Source organism: Rattus rattus, chromosome 3 (genome assembly GCF_011064425.1).
Source record: "Rattus rattus isolate New Zealand chromosome 3, Rrattus_CSIRO_v1, whole genome shotgun sequence".
NCBI lineage: Eukaryota > Metazoa > Chordata > Mammalia > Rodentia > Muridae > Rattus > Rattus rattus.
The window spans coordinates 200,062,651-200,083,050 of record NC_046156.1 but is presented as its reverse complement, the minus strand read 5'-3'; the positions used below and the strand labels follow the sequence as shown (position 1 = coordinate 200,083,050).

At 44.2% G+C, this 20,400-nt stretch overlaps 1 protein-coding gene across 1 annotated transcript in view; it reads right to left on the bottom strand.

Annotated features, from left to right (window-relative positions):
- Ankdd1b (ankyrin repeat and death domain containing 1B) overlaps window positions 1-20,400 on the bottom strand; it is a 64,611-nt gene that overhangs the window by 13,652 nt on the left and 30,559 nt on the right. Inside the window, exons 6-10 of the mRNA XM_032896882.1 lie at window positions 16,951-17,049; window positions 15,240-15,338; window positions 13,130-13,228; window positions 4,797-4,895; window positions 2,200-2,298 (exon numbers count right to left, since the gene is read on the bottom strand). Coding sequence (XP_032752773.1) covers window positions 2,200-2,298; window positions 4,797-4,895; window positions 13,130-13,228; window positions 15,240-15,338; window positions 16,951-17,049 — 495 coding nt within the window. The remainder of the gene's footprint in view (window positions 1-2,199; window positions 2,299-4,796; window positions 4,896-13,129; window positions 13,229-15,239; window positions 15,339-16,950; window positions 17,050-20,400) is intronic.

Genomic DNA, 20,400 nt, shown 5'->3' with positions numbered 1-20,400 from the left:
TTTCTTTCAGTGCAAAGTGCCTAGAGTAGTGAAATTCATAGACTGGAAGGGTGGCATTCTCTAGGGACTAGGGATCAAGAAATGAGAAGCTCTGTGATGTCACAGAACTATACACTTAAACACAGTTTAAATGGTAACTAATGTCATATGCATTTCACCATAATAAAATGGCTTCAAAGATTTCTGAAAGGGAAAAACTATTTATGGCATAATATTAGCTTTAGGAGGGATCTGGAGAGATGGCTCAGCGGTTAAGAGCACTAGCTCATCTCCCAAAGGATGCTGGTTCAATTCCCAACACCCACAAAGCTCGCAACTGTAACTTCAGTTCCTGGGAATCCTACACCCTCGCACAGACATACATGCAGGCAAACACCAACGCACATGAGATAAAAACAAGTTGATTTTTAAAAAGCTTTAGGAGACACTCTAGCTGCCTAAGCTTAATTTATAAACTCATGGAAAACGAGAAAAAAAATGCATTGATACTATTAAAAGTGATATTAAAGATGGGGGTGACTAAAGTTTATTTTATTGCCTTTTTTTACTCTTTTTTTCCATTTTCTATGTTGTTATGTAGTAAGAAGTAAAGGACTGAATTTCTTGGGGGAGTCATCTCTTTCTACGAAGAAGGTAAAAGTGCAATCCACGTTAACGGAGGATCATCGCCCTGACCTCCTACAGAGAGGACTGGTGTGAAGACATCTGCACAGGCAGGAACCTTGAATGTGACCCAGACCCACTCCTCCACCAGGCAGAGAAAGCTACGTCCCTGAGTCAAGTGCTACACAGTAGCTTGAAGCAGGTCTCTTCCTACCAAAAAAGGCAAAGCCAAGTCATCAGACAGCACCTAGAAAAGGCCGCCAGCAGGTGGCAGTGTGCCTCTCTGAGGGCTTATCACCCAGCACAAGAACCAACAAGCCCATGGAAAGGCTGTCTACCAACCAGCACAAGTGTGCTGTGTCAACAAACGCATGCTTTGACATACCGCTCTCAGTCGAGAACACAGGAAACAGCAAAACAAAAGCCGCCTCTCTTCGGTGGGGCCAAATGAACATTTGCTTTCTAAAACCACATTTATATACCTTATGTGAAAAATATAAATCCTATTATTTTTGTATGTACATTACTGATGTAACTTAAGTTTGAACCAATGTGGCCGAGTTGTGTAACTGATTGGCACTCCTCCCGTAGAGTGGATCAAGCCAGTTCTGGAGAAGCCAAAATCATATGTGAACGAACACAAGGCTTTGTCTGTGTGAAAAAGATTTGAAGCATTAGTAAGTTTGAATATTCAAACGCTTTTAGTAACCAGTGTGGTCTGCTCCCAACTTGTGGGCTAGTGTGACACAGAAGAGGGGGGAGGGAGGAACAGAGTGCCGTAAGTCTCCTTGTTCTGGTCAAAAATTAACCAAGAGGCTTGAGCTGGAAAAAACCTGAAGGGAACCAGTCATGCTGTTTCAACAGATAAGGAAATGGCCACAGTGGAGGCTGGGACAGGTGTGCTCCTGCACAACGGCTTTTCCTAATCTAGAGGGCATAATCAGAGACAGCCTGGAAGAGAGGCAACTCAGAGGCTGTGTGTGACTCCCCACCCCAGCCCCCAAGGCTTCCCACTGCCCCTGGAAGAGGCTACACCAGAGGCAGAGGGGCAGAGAGGGACAATCAACCTCCCACTGCTGGCTGCTCCACCACCTCCATCTCCAGGCGTGACAGGTGGCTTTTATAGGGCATTTGATTCCGTCCCAGTTCACTGACTACCTGGTAATCTTTTTATTTGTTTTAATTCTAATTGGTCTCTTTTGCCTTCTGGTGTAGAAAGAGACTCGATGTGGAAACAAAGCTTCCTTCTCATGGGGACCAGCTCCTAGCCAAGGACAACCTTTCACACTGTAGGTGTGGCTTTTGATTAAAGAGCTTCTGGCAACTTGCTTTGGTATCGTTTACCGAAAGCTCTAGCCAAAAATGAACAACTTGATTACCTACGCACAGAATCTCCCCTCTGCAAAAAGCAGCAGTGTGGGGACAGCAGAGAGGTTACAGAACTAATGAAAAAGAGACACGTTTCCCCCCCTCCCCCCAGGAATAGTTTTAAGCACCTCGAACCTAGGCAGGACTTCCTGCTGACACACTGTGTCGAAACCTGGAAATTTCACGGTGAAATATAAGAGCAGAGTGCCCATGCTCCAGCCTGCTTACCTGATCTAAGGCGTCAACATCATGCTGAGCACTTAACAGGCTGTCCACAACTGCGGGCCGGTTGTTGATGACTGCTAAGTGAAGAGGGGTCTCCTTAGTCTGCAGAAAGAAAAAGCATCTGGCTTCAAGATTCCAAGCCCTGATCTCTGAGAGTTATACCAGTCCACCCAGTGTCGGATCCACAAGAAGCCCTGAGCCATCACCACCATCTGCAGGTTGCCTGTCATTCTGGGCATACACAACAAGCACCTACTAAGGGCCAGTTTTTTCAGGGGCTAGAGATTTATCTTTTTCAATAAAGTGATCAGGTATTTAGTTTTAAGGTTTAAGTAATTTAGAGGAAATGTCAAAGGTGCTGGGGCGGCGTGTGTGTCGAGGGAGGGCTGACCCTTCTGGAAGCTAGAGACGACTTCCTTGAAGAAATGACAGCTGAGCTTGGTCACAGATAAGGAAGTGTTAAGAAGCCTCAACTGATGACTTCTCCAAGCCTTCAGGGAGCCACAGGACAAAAGGAGTGGCTACAGAGAGGAAATGTATATATAGCATTTCCTGACCAGATGTGAGCTACACTAAGCTCTCTAGATCCCTGGCAAGGCCGCTGTTCCTGCTTCCTTGGGCCTCAGGCCTCCTTTGAGAAGTCTACCCAGGGTGGGCTGCGACAAATCTCAACAGCCCGCTCCTTCATCCCCTCCTTTTACTAAACAGTCACCTTCTTCACCTCACCCCACCTGGACCTCCTGACCCCTCTCCCTTCCACCCTTCCCTCCCCTCTCTAAGTCAGACCATCAGACCCAGAGTCCATCACCATACCCTGTCTCAAATGTCCCTGCCACCTCACCTCCACCCAGCTACACAGGTTTGTGGAGCTCTCTGGGAGGAGAGAAGGTAGCTCAGGACTGGAAAAGAAGCAATGTGCAAAGCAGACAGGACAGATGTGAGGGGCAGGAAGTTGAGGAAGGGGAGAGGCAGGAGGGGCATGCAACAGGGGTGAGTGACGGCCTGAAATGCAGTGAGACTGTGCAGCCCAGTACTGGTGGCAGAGTTGCTGGAAACAGAATAGAGAAGCAGGACAGAGATGTAAAGGAGGCTAGGTGCTTGGGATAAACCACGTTGGGAATAAGCGTCAGGCACACTCCACACATCCTCACATGGTACTTACAGCACACTCAGTGCCCTAAATTTATCCTGCTTTAAACACTTGGGTAACTACTGGGTGGTGGCACACGCCTTTAATCCCAGCGCTTAGGAGGCAGAGGTAAGCAAATCTCTGAGTTCGAGGCCAGCCTGATCTCCAAGAGTGAGTTCCAGGACAGCCAGAACTACACAGGGAGAAACCTTGAAGAACCAAAAACAAACAAGCACTAGGCTAAGCGGGTGTAGTGGGCCAGGTCTGCAATCCAAGCACTCTTGAGGAGAGACAATCTCAAGTGGCCGGTCATTCAAGGCACTGTAGGGAATTTCGGGCTAGCTTAGGCTACACAATATGACTCTGGCTCAAAACCAAGCAGAGAACAACGGTTAAATGAGTGTTCTTAAAAGCCATGTCACTGATGATAACCCTAGGAGTTGGGCATTATATCCCCTACTTTATACACAAATAGATCAGTAACTCCATTAGTAACAGGGAAGAGACAAAGACAGGGTCTGAGCAAGGCTTCCCAGAGTTCTCCCTTTGCAGAATGGACACGCAATGAGGGGCAGGAAAGGCTGTGTGGTGTGGCTGAGTGAAAGGCTGTCTGAGAGAGTGCCAGAGGACAAGGTGGCACTGTGAGTCTCCGTGGAGGTCTCCTCTGCTTAGAAATCAGCTTCTCCCTCAAAGCACAAAGCAAGAGCAAAGTGGTCAGTCGTCCGCCCAGGGCCACCCGCCTTGCTGGGGCCCAGCTTCTCCAGAGGATGAAGAAGCCTCCTTGACCTGAGTTAGGTAAGCACAGAGCCAATCCCTCTAAGTCCACGCTCTAAAAATCTTATCAGGCATGGCTCCGGTCATATCCCTCCTTTCAAGTCGGTACCATAAATAGAAATGGCTTGGCACAACCAGAGGAAATAATATTCACAGAAGAGAGGAAAATACAGTGGGAGAGAGAGGGGGGTTTTTCTTGTCAGATTCCAGCACAGAGGGCTCGTGTTTGTTCTGCCAAAGCCAATCCAAACTTCAGAAAAACCTCAATCAGTAAAAAAGGATTGACTTTGAAAAAAAAAACAAAAAACCCACAAGATCATTCGAGACGGGGAACAATCCATTTTCTTAACATCCCGAAGTGGCGGCAGCCGCTGCGGAAGCGGGCATTTCCCAGACAGATGAGATTCCTACCGGAGTCAAGGCACCTCCAGACACCTGAGACTTGCTGTAGCCAACCTGACTGTTTCAAAAACAAAGATTTTGTTTTGTAGGGATTTCAGAGACTTTCTAAAATTTAACGCTTGGATTTTATTTCTCATGATTAAGATTTAAAACAAAAAAAGCCAATGTTCCCCCCAAAAGAATCCCTTCCTTGTGAAATATCTCATCCCGGGCGGCGGCGGTGTGTGTCTGCCAGGGGCACTTGCATAACCAGCTTCACGGGCCCTGCACCCAAGCCTGTATTGATTGGACTCACTTCCTTCTGCTGCTGCGAATCAGCGTTCTCACTGAGAAGAAAGTTGACAAGGGATGTGTGGCCGTTCCGGGTCGCTGTCTGCAAAGCACTGATGTTGAGCTGCAATGAACAGATGGGGGAGGGGTGGGTCCCATTATTGTTTGCTGTTTGGTATTCGGTAAACTGTATACAACGAAACAGTACAACGCTTTAAAGAAGGAAACGCAACGTGTTTCTGATCAACCTAAAGTCTATCATTCCAAAGTGTCTTCTACTGCCACGTCATAGGGCCTGGCTGCGTCTTCAAAACTCATCCTCATGAGCTGAGATGTGGAAGTAGAGACGTCAGGACGTGGTAACGCCGGGACGTGGTGACGTCAGGACGTGGTGACGTTGTGGGAGTGGAGCCCTCGTGAAAGTGTTCCTGCCATGTAAGAAAGGCCAGGGTTCCTTTCTAGCCATGGGAAGGCCCAACAAATGGTTACCAGGGAAGCTGGGAGAACCGGACACTGTTACTACCCAGGCTCTGATTCCAATCTCCAACGACGAGAAATAAATGCTTGCTGCTTAAGTCACCCAGCTTTGTCGTCGTCGTCTTCCTTCTCCTCCCCCTCCTCCTCCTCCCAGCAGCCTAACCTAAGACACTGAGACACTATGACTCAGGCACATGTAAGTTAAATTCCTGCTTCCAGAATCGAGTTTACCACTGTGGTCTCCAGCAAATCCTTTACTTGAGTTAGGTGATTGACATTGGCCTCAAAAAAACAAACAAACAAAAAAAAAACAAAGTATACACATACACACACACACACACACACACACACACACACACACACACACAAAACAAAACAAAACAAAACAGAACCGACAAACAACCTCAGTGGTTTCTGGCCTCTGCCTCTGTTTATCCCAGGCTCTCCCCTTCTTTGCCAGGAATGGCTTCAATTCATAGGAATTCCACCTATGCAAAGTGTCCCTTCTGCCCAACTCATTTCACAACTCTCAATCACTCACTTGTACTGCCCCCTGCCACTCTCTGGGGTCTAAGTATCTTCACTTAGTGCCAGAGCCAAGTGGTCCTCAGCTCAAAATCGTGCCCTCTTCTTGGTTAGCCTCCAGTCAGTCTCCAAGCAGCCTAACGTGAGAATTGATGACAATACAAGCCAATGCCTTAGTAACGGTTGATTATAAAATGCATTCGGGTCCTCTGTATAAGGGCATTTTTGACAACTGCTTCCCTTCCAGTGGCTAGTTAGTATCCCCTGACTTACCTACTTACCATTCCTCTATCAACAGCTAGGACTCATTTCTTTACTGCCTTGAGTCTAAGCGGACCTGCAGCTGCTTTGGCCAATGAATATGGCAGAAATGATAGAGTTGGTCCCAGGCAGGGCCCCTAGATAGCCCAGCAGCTTCCACTTCTTCCCTTCCTGCTTCTGATTCTCTTGGGGCCAGCCACCAAGCTATCCACAGGTGACCCTTACATAGAGGCCACTTGCTGATGCTCCAGTTGACCTTCCAGCTGCCATCAGCTTCCAAGGAAGTGAGGGCGCCGTCTTGGATATCTAGTTCAAATAAAACTGTACATGACCAAACCCCTAGTCAACCTCTCACCGCAATCGTGTAAACACACCGGAGGAAGGATTACCTCAGATCAACCCACTGTGAAAGTTTTCAGAATCAAAATAGACTTCCTTTTGATCAGTCCAAATAAATGAATAATAAGTCGTACCAGGGGGTTCTAAAAGAGGGGTCTGATGTACGTGTAACTAATGATGAGAGCTGCCGTCGTTACTCTCTGTTGCTGTGACAAGACACTGTTACGAAGGCAACTCAGAGACGAGTTTATTGACTTAGGGCTTCAGAAGGTGAGTCACTGGCCATCGCATCAGAGCTCATGGCAGCAGGTAGACAGATGTGGCACTGAAGCAGTAGCTGAGGGCTTATGTGTCGAGGCAACAGCCACAAGGCAGAAAAAGATAACTGGGAAAGGTATGGGCTTTTAATGTCACACCTCTTATGACAAGCCACACCTCCCAATCCTTCCCAAACAGTTCTGCCACCTGGGGACTAAGTATTCAAATATATGAACCTATGGAATCATTCTCTTTCAAATCACCACAAGAACTATGCACAAAAGACTCTCGGGACAACACTCTTACACAAAAGGAACTGAGACTACTGGAAAAAAATAACCCCGGAAGCTGGGGGAAAAAATGGCACAGCACTTGAGGGCATGTTCTGCTCTAGCAGAGCATTTGAGTTTGGTTCCCAGTGCCTACGAAGGTGGCTCACAATGCCTGTAAGTCCAGCTCCAGGAGTCTGACACCCTCTTTTGACATCTGTGTGCAGTTGCACTCACACGTACGTATCATGTCAACGCACACTCATATACACACATGTAAAAGTTAAAAAATAAATCTTAAAAAAAATATTACTCCTGCAAGGACATCTACCTAGCAACTTCTTGTTTAACTGTGGGCCTGAGACTCTTGCTATTGATCCAGAGGGCCAACAATTTTATTTCAAACATCTTAAGTAAACCTCCTCGATCTGGACCTTAAGAATGTCCTTTGGCGAGGTGTCCTCGAACAAGCTTATAGGTTATACACATGTCCTTCTACAACATTACGCTGTCCATAAATTTAATCCTTAGAGACTCTCTTGTACATTGAGATGGCACACCATGAGAGATATTACCACACTGGGGCTTTAAGCCGCATAGCTTTGCTTGTTGGTTGTGAAGCAATAGATAATCTGAGCAGAGGGTCATGGGAGTGGCTGACCCATGACTTAAGCGGATGCGAAAGGCTGTGTGGCCTGGTTTGGAAGGGTAGTGAGTACAGGCCTGTTTCTCTCCATCTGCAGAAGCAGTATAACCACCCGTATTTGTTTTCTTTACTGCCACAAACTTAGTGTCCTAAAACCAAATCTGGTTTGTGGCAAATGTGCAGCTTGGTCTGGAGGGGGTAATGGGGGAAGAATTTGTAAGGGTAGAACTGGAGGGAGAGAAAGGCTGTGATCGGGATGGAAGGTGAATATTTTAAAAGTAAATATTTTTTAAAAGATTAGTTGTTAACATTAACTGGTCAATCATTAAAAAAAAATGCTTTTAAAGTATCATCAGGAAGTTCTAAAGGTCAGGAAGTCTGATGTGGGTCTCATTGATCCAAGTTCTATTCTGAAGGCTGCCGGGAGAACTGGTTTTCCAGAGGCCCAAATACATTGGCTCATGACCTCTTCTCTCCATCTTCAAAATCCAGTGGTATTTAGTTGATCCTTCCTGTTTCCCTCCTCACTTTAACAGACGCTTATGATCACATAACCCAGGATAATCTCACAGTAATGAGCCGAGTTTGCCACATAGCCACACATTCAGGGGTTTATTGGACTAAGATATGGGTGTCTCTGGGCATGAGATTCCCCGTTCTTCCTGTAATATCCTCCCACCTCTTTCTTTTAAGCCACAGTAATGCCGGAGAAATAAATAGCACTTTATTCATTTCACAATCATGACTGAGCACTCATTGTGTGACAAACCGTGTCAGGAGGACATATTTGTAAGCATATCTACTAGATACCTGATATGATATGCCAGTAGGGTAGACAACGCATTATTGATCCATGGCTTGGGGGACTGGTAGTTGATATATCAATAACTTTAGAGTGAACTCTAATCGACAGATTCTTGGTGTTATTATTCTTGGCTGGTTGTTGTCAGCTACAATGTAAACTTAAAGAGCCAACTGGAGCCAGGCATGGTGGCAATCACCTTTAATCCTAACACTTGTGAGGTAGAGGCAGGTTTGGACCTCTGTGAGTTTAAGGCCAGCCTGGTCTAGAGTCCTAGTTCCAGGACAGTCAGGGTTACACAGAGAAATCCCAACTCAAAACAAAACAAATAAAAACAAGGCAGAACAGGCTGGCCGGGCAGCTATTTTGTATTGAATGACCAAGAATACATGTTGGGGTACGGTGACATACAGACTGAGATCAGAATGACAGAGGCATCCCCTAAAGGGTCTGAGGCCACCGATTTAGGTTTCTGATTTGAAAGTAATGTCTGAAGAACTCAAAGCCAGTGTCCTCAGGTAGAAACTGTAGGGCTTTGAAACCTTCTACCCACCCATACAGGCACAATGTTCATGTCCTATAGGTTTGTGGGAAATAAAGAGAGGTGCAGGGGTTGAGGATTTAGCTCAGTGGTAGAGCGCTTGCCTACAAGCACAAGGCCCTGGGTTCGGTCCCCAGCTCAAAAAAAAAATAAAAATAAAAAAAAAAAAAAAAGAGAGGTGCAGCTATCTCCTTTCCTGTGTATGTGTGTTTTGCCTGTATGTATGCCTGTACTCTGGGTTTATCCCTGGTCCCCATGGAGACCAGATCCCCTGGAACTGGAACCACAGACAGTTAGGAGCCACTCTGTGGGTGTTAAGAATCAAACACCAGTCCTCTGGAAGAGCAGCCCGTGTTCTTCTGAGCCACCTCTCCAGCCCCTAGAAATATGTGAAACTTAAGAAAAAGATACTAATTACTAGTTTCAAGGTACCAAAAGAAAGCCTCAAAATTGAAGTGAATAAATATTTAATTGACACGTTCCTACTTCATTGATTGTTAAATGTAATATCATAAAATATTCATTACATTTGTAAATGACTTACAGTTTTCCTTTTTTTTTTTTTAACCTCCTGGAAATTCCCAAGTATATACACAGTGTTCTAAGAAATCAATCATGTAAAAATTAGATGAAGTTTACTGCAGCCAAATGATTAAAAATAAAAATTAAAAAACCCACTTAGAGTAATGGTGGTAATATTTTATATATATATATATATATATATATATATATATATATTATAAGGGTAGGGGTATTTAAATACATTTAATTAGATGTGATGTAAGGCTTCCAGAAGCTTGAGTTTTTAAGGTCTACGAAAGTCATTCTAGGGCCTGTGGCACCTGACACAATGCTAAAAAGAGTCCACGGCCCACGCTGGGCAGTCTCTCCATCTAGCACAAATGGAGGAAGACCGCTTACAGCCAAATCCATAGTCCTGCTCCAATTATCTCCTCGGAAATGATTCAGCTGTGTCCCTTCTCTCCTTAGCAACAGGGAGGTACAAGAGAACACAGAAGCCACTTTCTAGAGGCCGGAGGTTGGTGTCAGCAAGATAAAGGCATGTGTATGACTGAACACATCTCTACAGGTGTAAAAGCAAAATGACGTCCAAACCACCTTCGATCATGTGTGCTGCTGCGCTGGCCACCACACTCGTTATTTCCTGGGAGTCTTCCCCAGGATAAGTGGGAACGGTTCTGGACTATAGTGAGTGCTGGGATTATTTGTCTAGGAACTATGTTAGTGAACAAAGGCCAAAACCTCTAGAACTTGTATTAAGTTTTCATTACTATCACAAAGTACTTGAGGTACTAATTTATAAGGAAACGAGGCTTACTTTCCTCAGTTGTGTAAAAAGAAGTCCATATCTCATGGCGTGGGCTCAGGGGCAGTACTGTAGGCTGCACCATATCACAATGCTATGGTATGCATCTGCGTCCACAGGGTCTTTTTCCTCTTCTCATAAACTTACCGGGATATGCTCAGTCAATCATGGGGCTCCACCCTAACGAACTAATCACCTTCCGAAGGCTGTACCTCAAATACCACGGTTGGACTGACTACCTCTCTGCCCTTGGCACTGCTATCTCAGGCATTGGAGATTAAACTCCTCAGTGACTTGGGAGAAACAAGCCTATTCAAACAAGTGCTCAGGTAGGAGCTGAGCCTCTTACTCAAAGATGGAGGGTAGTGGGAGTCTGCTCTCCTAGACAGGGAGATGTGAGCTTGCTCATGTGAAAACCACCGCAAAGCTAAATCCCGGCAAAGGCAGAATAAGCTAATGTAGAAACTATGAGGTTCAGACCAAGGAGTGAGCCTCAGAGCCCTGCTCAGCAGGGAGGGGCATCCCGAGATCATGGAGTGGATGGTCTTGGGGGACGCGGCAGATTTCCACATCCTGACCTCTTTATCTCTCTTTTTTTTAAGGATTTAATTTTATTATGTTTAATTGGGTATAAGTATAAAAGTATGTCTGCCTGTGGGTGCCTGTGGAGGCAAGGGTAGAATACCCCTAAAACTGGAGTTACAGATGACTGTAAATTGCAAGATGTGGGTGCTGGGAACTGAACTAGAATCCTCTGGAAGAGCAACCAGCGAGTACTCTTAACTCCGGAACCATCTCTGCAGCTGACACACTCTGAATTCTTACTCTGTGTTTGCAGGAGGTGACTGAAAGATACATTGTATTTACAGATATCTTGAGACACAGCTTCCACAGCAGCAATCATGAGTGCTGTGTGGGCTGCTGCTGTCACATCTGGCTGCAGCCACTCATGCTTACTCTGTGTTTGTTCTTTGCATCAGTAACCTGAGTAACTGAGTAACTGAGAAGTACATGACTATTTTTGATTTATACTCCCTCTTAAGATACTTGTCAATGTCTATGTAAATCTAACTATTATTAGCATTTATTACACTACTTTTGATTAGTGGTCTACAGTATATATTTTACATATTTTGTAATATGTTTGTCATATTTTCCATTATAATTTCTTAAGACTTGTTTCATTTTATGTGTAGGGATGTTGTTTCTACACCCAGGTTTGTGCATTGCGATTTTTAATGGCGACATATTTTTTTCTGTTCAACATATTCGCCAAACTCTTATCTGGCTACCTCTTGCTATTCATGGCACTTACAGGTTGTATGGCTTCTCTGGCCATCGATAGCAACATCAGCATCTATGTTAAGGAAGGACCTAGATTTTCTTTCCCTCCTTTTAGATTATTCTCTTATTATAATTTTCCATCATGACAGAAAAGACAGTAACAAATTGTTTTTTGGAAGCATCTACTCACAGCAGCAGTATACAAGGGTAGAAGATCTTATTGTTTGGGGCCCCGTACCTTTTGTAAAGGAACTGTTCGCACATTGTGCTCATGCAAAGATTAAAATAAAAAGAAAGTACAGGGCTGGAGAGATGGCTCAGTGGTTAAGAGCACTGACTGCTCTTCCAGAGGTCCTGAGTTCAATTCCCAGCAACCACATGGTGGCTCACAGTCATCTGTAATGGGATCTGGTGCCCTCTTCTGGCCTGCAGGTGTACATGCAGGTGGAATGCTGTATACATAATAAAATTTTTAAAAAATTTTTAAAAAAAAGTGCAGAGCAGCACAAATCAGAGAGAGTGCTACTGTTCCTGAATGCTCAATGCACTCACCCATTCCAAATGCATGGAAACTTCCTAGGAGGCTAAGTAAACTACAAAGACCTGAGTTCCGTGGAGCAGAAATGAACTGTAGAGTTGGAGACACTTTTTTATTACCTACTCTTTTAGGTACCATTTGAATTTTCTGTCCTAAGTTATTTTCATTGCAATTTAATATGAACCAGAAAAATGTGGTGCCTGTCTGAAGACACAGCTACCAGCATGCGTTTGAACCTCTGCATAGCCATTATGCATAGCCATTATGATATGATTAGACTCTTGCTCATTCTAGATTATGGATTCTTGATATAAAAAAGTGAAGCTAGTAATGTAGTTGTGGTGGTTTAAATAAGAATGGCCCCCATGAGCCCATATATTTGAATGTTTGGTTCCCAGTGGATGGACTTTTTAGAAAGGACTAGTAGGTGTGGCCTTGTTGGAGGAGGTGTGTCAAAGGGCATGCCAGGCCCATTCTTAGTTTTCCTGCTGTATAGATCAGGATGTAAGCTTAGCTACTGCTCCAGCACCATACCTGCCTGCTGCTGTGCTCCCCACCATGACGGTCATGGACTCACTCTCTGAAACTATAAGCAAGCCCCAATTAAATGCTTTCTTTTATAAACTGCCTTGTTCACAGTGTCTCTTCACAGCAATAATTAAGACATTAGCTTGAAAGTTTTAAAGTTTGTTAGCACCATGATTAAATACAGAAGTATTTTATATTTAGAGGCAGACGGCATCCTGCCTTCTTCAGGCCCAAGATGACCCATGGAGCTCACACAGCAAACTTTTTTCTTCTTTAGTATTTGCTGTCAATGAGAGGGGTGAGAATGTCATCTACTGTAACTGGGTCTTGCTCCTTCTGTCTCACTTTCAGCCTTCCCGAAACGAATTGGGAAAAATGGCATTGCTTCCAAAGAGACACTAATAGAGGCTATCTTCGTGAGCATTAATTCTTATGAAAAGAATGCATACTAAAATTTTAATTCTATAAAACTCCATCAATCCGTCCATTAAGGACCAGAGTTCCAAAAAAAATATTCTAAGTCATTGTCCCACTGTATGATTGACCCCAGCCCAGATTCCTACTTTGTTTGGAATGTTGACGTCACTTCCTCCTGCCAGGAGCACTCGACTGCATTCTTCATGACCTCCCACAACAGCCAACATGAATGGGGTTTCTCCATTCTGACAAAAGGGAAAGGAAGTTAAAATTAATTTCCCCTTGGCATGGAATAAAAAATACTTTGATAAACAGTACACTTTCAATATCATTTATGCATGAATCTTTTTGTTGTTGTCATTAACACTACTTAGCATTTACGTGCCAACAAATACTGCCAAGACCATATACACTCTGGTACAGTTAAATCACATGACAATCCTAGCAAGACAGGATTCATGCTAGCCTCATCTTGTAGACAAGAAAACCAAGTATCTGGTGGCCAGAGCCTTTCATCATCTACCTGTCTTAGCCTACTCAGCCCAGCTAGCCTTTTGTCCTCCTGACCAGGTCAGTCCCCATGACACACCGTATCGTTTATGCAGGTGTGTATGTGTTGAGACACACACACCAGAAAAAACAACCACCACCACCACCAACAACAACAACGACAACAAAAGCCAACTCTCTCTGCCAAAGTCCATTGGAATAGCATGAGACAGCAGATCACCTCCTATGTGAAGGCTTTGGTTCCTGAAATAGATTTACACGGCACACTGAATATATAGCTATAATCGAATGGAACCCAACACCATATGTTTTCCCCCATGCCTTTCTTGTCCTTTAGTGTAAAAACACATATTTAATCTGAAAACAAATGGCTTTTTCTTTTTTTTTTTTTTAATTGAAAAGCAATTTTATTTGTGCAATATACTCTGATTACAGGTTCTCATCCCTCAACTCTTCCTAGATGTTCTCTCAACTCACCCACTCCATGTTCCCCCCCCTCTCTCTCTTCCTGTCTCTCTCCCTCCCTCCCTCCCAACCTCCCACTCAAGAGAAGAAACAAGCAAAAAAAAAAAAAGCAGAATAAAAAAACAAAAAAAAAAAAACAAAGAAACACACAAACAAAACCCATAAAGCCACAAAAATCTGAAACCATAATATACAAGCAAAAACCAATCAGACAAAAAAAATTCAAACAAAACCACATGAGACAAAAAAACAAAACAAAACAAACAAAACAAAAAAAAAAAGAAAACACCACATGAGCAAAAAAACCCAATTTATGGAGTTTTGTTGCAGGATATTCAATCACACTGTAAAACTGGAGATTGTGTGGTTTACTGGAAAAACCTGTTTCTAATCTTGGTGTGGCTCACCCCTAGCAGACACCTTTAACCAAGAGCTTTCTGTTTGTTGTAAACAGGATTAAATAAAGTCAACCATAGGTCAAGAGGTAGAGCCAGCAACCAGTTGACAGGGAGTGAGCATAGGGAAAAAGCATAGAGAATGAGAGGAAGTCAGGGAGGTAGGCACACAGGAAGTAGAAGGGAGGGACATTCTGTTGAAAGGGTTTGGAGACAGTGTGGAGAAGGAGCGCTTTTCTTTTGGGACATTGGCTAAGGAAGAAGGTCAGCTGGGTGTTTTCTCTGCCTCTCGGAACTAGCAGGCTTTCGCCCCCTGGCTCCTGAGTCATCTTTGGTAAAATTGAATGGTTGAGATTTTGTTAAAAAAAAAAAAAACAATAGCTGTTTTGTGTTGGCCATCTACTGCTCAGAGTGGGATCTACCCTTAAGTGTGGCTTTATGTCCAGTGAGACACAACTGGAGACAACTAGTTTTTCCTTTGCAAGCAGTTGTCGGTTGGAGACAGCCCCTCGGTTAGAGCTGGAGGCTTGGGTACACTTCTCCCTCTCAATGCTGGGAACCCCATCTGTCTTGAACCATTGCAGGCCCTGTGCTGTGCCACAGGCCCCTGTGTGCCTGGAAGACAGCGTTCTTTGGTATCATTCCCTCCCTCTCCTATTCTTGCAAACGGCTTTTGAGGGAATTAACAAATGTCCTGTCTAAGAATACTTGAAAGGAAAACAGAAAAGAAAACCAAAAAAAAAAAACAAAAACAAAAAAAAAAAAACAGGACTCTTCAGCATTTTATACGAGTGGCACACCTTGGATTTCCCGTTCTTTCTAGAAAGCACCGCCAGTCCTGCCCCCTTAAGTCCTACGCCCAGCTGGAATGCGCATGTCCGCGTACCTCATTGGTCTCATTTACTTCTGACCACTGAGTGAGTAGCACCTGCACCACTGGGCTGTGGCCGTGCATCGCAGCCAAGTGTAAGGCCGTGTTCCCCTCCTGCAAACACAGAGATGCATCCCAGGTGAAATTAGCTGTGCTGAGAAACACCCCCTACCAACCCCCAACACCAGGGCACAGTGTAACTTTGGGAAGCTTTTATTTTGGTTAAGTTATAGTGCAGAGTGTAGCTATTATCTGGTTTTAACTAAGGCTTATCAATGTTTAAGTTTAAAATGAAAAGTCATTTGAACACGTAGGGAGGAAAAAAATCATTCTTGCTTGAATTTGGTACTGGTTTTCTTTTGTTTTTAAAGATTTATTTATTTATGGTTGAGTACACTGTCACTGTCTTCAGACACACCAGCAGAGGGCATCAGATCTCATTACAGATGGTTGTGAGCCACCATGTGGTTGCTGGGAATTGAACTCAGGACCTCTGGAAGAGCAGTCAGTGCTCTTAACCACTGAGCCATCCCTGGTACTGATTTTCTAGAAAAAAAAAAAAAAAAAAAATTTAAAAAAGAAAAGAACAACAAAAATAATTGAACCTAGCCTATGTTAGGGTACACCAATGAAAGTCAACCTGAGCTATAATCTTACATGTGTAACAAATATCAAAAGATGTATGGTGCAAACCTCTTAGGTCTGTAATTCCCTGTGAGGGAATTAATTTCCCCTAAGGAAGTTATCAAAGATGCCCATACAAATGGCCACCTTGTAGGATTTCCCTTCACAGTCAATGTGGGCCCAAGTCCACAGCAGTCCTCAAGAAAGCATAGGTGAGGGTTGGGCTTATGAGGAGAGTGCCCTCCATTTAGGAAACTGCATTACAAGCAACTTTGAGGCCAAGTTCATCAAGCTTCTGGTTTAGAAGTGTCAAACTGAACATGGAGTAGAAAAATACATGAAATAAACGAATTCTAAAACATTTATGCAGCAAAAACTACCAATCATAGCCAGGCATGGTGACACTCTCCTTTAATCTCTGCACTGAGAAAGCAGAGGCAGCAGGATCTCTGTGAGTTCAAGGCCAGCCTAATCGCCAGGACAGCCAGGGCTACATAGAGCAGCATGAACCTGTGGATTGCATGACCTCTTTGGGGGTTCAACGACCCTTTCAGAGGGGTCGCATATCAGATATCCTGCATGTGAGCTATTTACATCATGATTCATAATAGTAACAACATCACAGTTCATAATAGTAACAAAAATTACAGATAGGAGGTAGCAACGAAAATAATTCTATGGTTGGGAGTCACCACAACATGATGAAGAACTGAAGTAAAGAGTCTCGGCATCGGGGTTGGGGATTTAGCTCAGCGGTAGAGCGCTTGCCTAGCAAGCGCAAGGCCCTGGGTTTGGTCCCCAGCTCCGGAAAAAAAAAAAAAAGAAAAAGAAAAGAAAAAAAAAAAGTCTCGGCGTCAGGAAGGCTGCGAAGTGCTGTCATAGATAGACCTTGTCTCAATACAAAACCCCACCCACCAATCATGACAATCTACAGCAAAAGTGGATGGATTTTACCATGATACTCTCAGTAGAACTCTACTGTGGACCGGAAATGACCTGTCATGGAATCTGCACACTGATTGTTAATCCCCGAAACGACTGTAACTCTTCTTTGTCCTCAGTAAAAAAAAACAAAAAAACAAAAAATCTAAGACCGACTCACCTTGTCTTTTTCTGAGGTATGGAGATTAAGGAAGACAAGCTTTTCAATCATTTCGACATGGCCCCTCTCAGCTGCCAAAAGAAACGGTTTTCTTCCTCTCTGAAAATCAATCGTGGATTCCACACTGAGCATACACTTAGCAGAAAACTGGCAGGACTGTTAGGCAGCGGGCAGCATTTTAAGGCGATGGGGTGGCTAAGATGGCCATATCACTCTGGGCCCTCCTCGGAGGAAGGGAATGGTCATTTTGCTGAACCCAAGCCACATCCAGCTCTAGTTTGTCATCAGAACTCCGAGGAACCCCACACCGACGCTGACTCAGTTTCACGGGCACAAGTGTTCAGAAGAGGCCCTCCAGAGCGTCAGAGAAGCACTGTGTCACAACCTGACCATCAGACGCCATGGCAAATGTAGCAAGGATTCCTGAGTGGGTGGGCACTTCTTCCACTCAACCAGTTATTGAGAAATTAGCTTGTGCCACACCCTGATTGAAGCATCTGAGCGTCACGCTGCCTTACCAATAAAAACACACAACACAGAAATTCTTCGGTGCCCAGCACACACGAAGCTCATTCAGATACATTTGGTTAGCGGGATTTTACTTGGTTCTTAACGGCGTATTTATTCTTAGCTAAGGGGTATATGTAAACCTGAGTGGATAAATGTGCTCTGTGTGCGTGCATGGTGCCCTCGGAGGCCAGAAGAGGCCACTGGATCCCCTGGAACTAGAGTTGAAGACAGTTTGTGAGCCTCCATGTTGATGCTAAGAACGGAACCCAAGTCCTCTTCGAGAGCAGCAAGTGTTCTTAACCACTGAGCCATCTCTCTGGCCCCTGCGCAGTCAAAATCTGAGGCCATGCTCACCGGGTGTTGCATTTCTGAGGAGCGGTCAGAAAGCTCTTGAGCGTGGGTCTGTTTGACAAGAAAAGGAAAAAGAAAGCAGAGGCATCCAGCAACTCCAGGGGAGACAGGTGTTTATATCGGATTTTTCAAATATAAACTATTTGAATAGTAGTGACTTCTCCAAGTTTTCCTGTTGGTGACAGAGACTGCGTTTGCAGTAGCCAAAATACCATCAAGAAAAGTGAAAGATGCACAGAAAACTTAATTTTTCAACTCAGGCTATTTTTGAAAAGAAAAAAATGGAATAGGAAACTGGATGACAAAACTGCCTAAGATGAATTTTCTTCAACTTAAAAAATTTAAAAAAAAAAAAAAAAAAAGGAAACTTGGCTCAGTGTGCTAATTGGAGACTTAGCGAGACGCCTTCAACGTAAGGAGGGTGCGAGATTCTATAAGTAGCATTCTGAATCTGTCAGCAAATCGCTAGCTAATGGCGTTTAACGAAAAGATCAAGACCACTGATTGCTTACAAGGAAGGAAAAAAAGGAAGAGAAACAGGCTAAAATAGTCCAGTGCCTAAAACAAAATGGAAAACATCTGCTCAGCTCAGCCTCGTGGAGATCTGTGTCCAGGAATGTGCAGAAACTGGGGAAAGAAACTAGCACCAAAACGTTCACATCCTTCATGATCCTTAGGCCACATGTATTCTCCACAAGACCTACCGTTCCACCCCTTCAAAGCTTGAAGAGCTAATTGCCTCCCTTATTCTCAGGAAACCACCGAAGGGGTAAGGGAAGGAGCAGATTGGTTGGCGCCACATTTTTCTGCTTGCAAGTTGGGATATGGTTGAAGGAAAAAGTCTAGTCCTTTCGAAAATGACAGACCGATAGTTATTGGATGCAACTCACAATAAATATCCACAAATGGCAGCCACAGATGAAGAGTCACATAAACAACCTGCGGTGTGGGGGTTAAACTTATTTATTGACACTTGGTTGGATTTCGAGATGGCTAGGACGTTAGTAAGACGCACCTCTAGGCGGGTCTGTAATGGTGTCTCCAGGCTGGATTTTAGACAGAGGGCTTTGACCTAATGAATGGCTTAATCCATGGATAGATTCAAATTTTGAACAGAGCATTAGCGGGAACACAACTGTGGACGGTCTGGTTGAAGGATGCTGGTCACTGAGGACCTGTCCAGTGCTGGCTTTGTCCTACTGTGCTCAGCTGTGCTTCCTGGCCACAGTGGCGAAGCCACATACTTTCTGACATGAAAATCTCTGAAATTGTGAGCTATAATAAATCTTTTCTCCTTTTCACTGTTCTCTTGAGTCACAGTGAGAATAAGCCTGAGCAGCATATAAATCAGGAAACGGGTCACAAGAGGCATTGCGCATGCTAGATGAAGACAACGTCTTAGTTCTATTGCTGTGAAGAGACACCATGACTGTGGTCGCTTTTATAAAAGCAAACCATGGGGTTTGCTCACAGTTCAGAGGTTTAGCATCTTGTTATCCTGTTGGAACTCTTGGCCAGACAACACGGAAGGACAAAGGCAGACATGGTGTGGGAGAAGAGCCTAGAGTTCTACATCTTCACAGGCAGGCAGCAAGGAGAGGCAGACACTGGACCTGGCTTAAGCATTTGGACCCCCAAAGCCCACCCTGAGTGACACACTCACTTTAATGAGGACATACCTACTCCAACAAGGCCTCACCTCCTAATGCCACCAATCTCTGGTGGCCAAGCATTCAAATCTATGAGCATATTGGGGCCATTCGTATTCAAACCACCACCAATGTCATACACCCTACACCATTCAGGTACCAACAACTTTATCATACATGTGCAGCTTTGTGCTAAGCAATGGAGTAGCCAAGAGGAACAGTAGAGAGGAGAGAGGAGTCCTCCGGGGAGGCACATGAGATGTGTTCCATAGAGCAGTGCAATAGCTGGCGAGCATGGGAGTGCTACTGAGCGTGATTGTGTGGAGACGAGACATTAAAAGTGGCTAATGTACTGTATCAGGAGATGGAAACACCTATTCCCTGATGTCTGCCCATAATCTTTTCCTCTGGAGGACAGCCCTACACCATTTTGATGCATTTCTTAAAACTCTTGCTTCCTCTACCAAGGACGACAACATTGAGTTGGCCACCCATCATCCAAGGCCAGTAAGAGTCAGCCATTGGATTATTTTCCTAATACAGTCTATATTTATTGTAAAGTCATCAGCGACGATGACTCTTTGCCACTTGGTAAGTCGAGGCCAGACAGTGGGAAGTAGAAAGAGATGAAGGACCCTGACGGCAGACCTTGAACTCCCGGATTCAGACATAACCAAAGCCACTTGGACCTACACAGGGTGATAAATTCTCTCATAAAAATATTGTAATAAATATTTGACAGAAATTTTAAGGAAGAAAAGGTTTGTTTTGGCCCATGGATGCAGGTGTTTTAGTCCAGGGTTTCATCATGTTAGAAAGGTTTCTACTAAGAGAACTTTATCCCCAAGCCTAAGAAAAGCAGTGCTTCTCAACCCGTGGGACACTACCCCTTTAGTAAACCTTTATCTCCAAAAAATGCTTACATTACAATTCATAATAT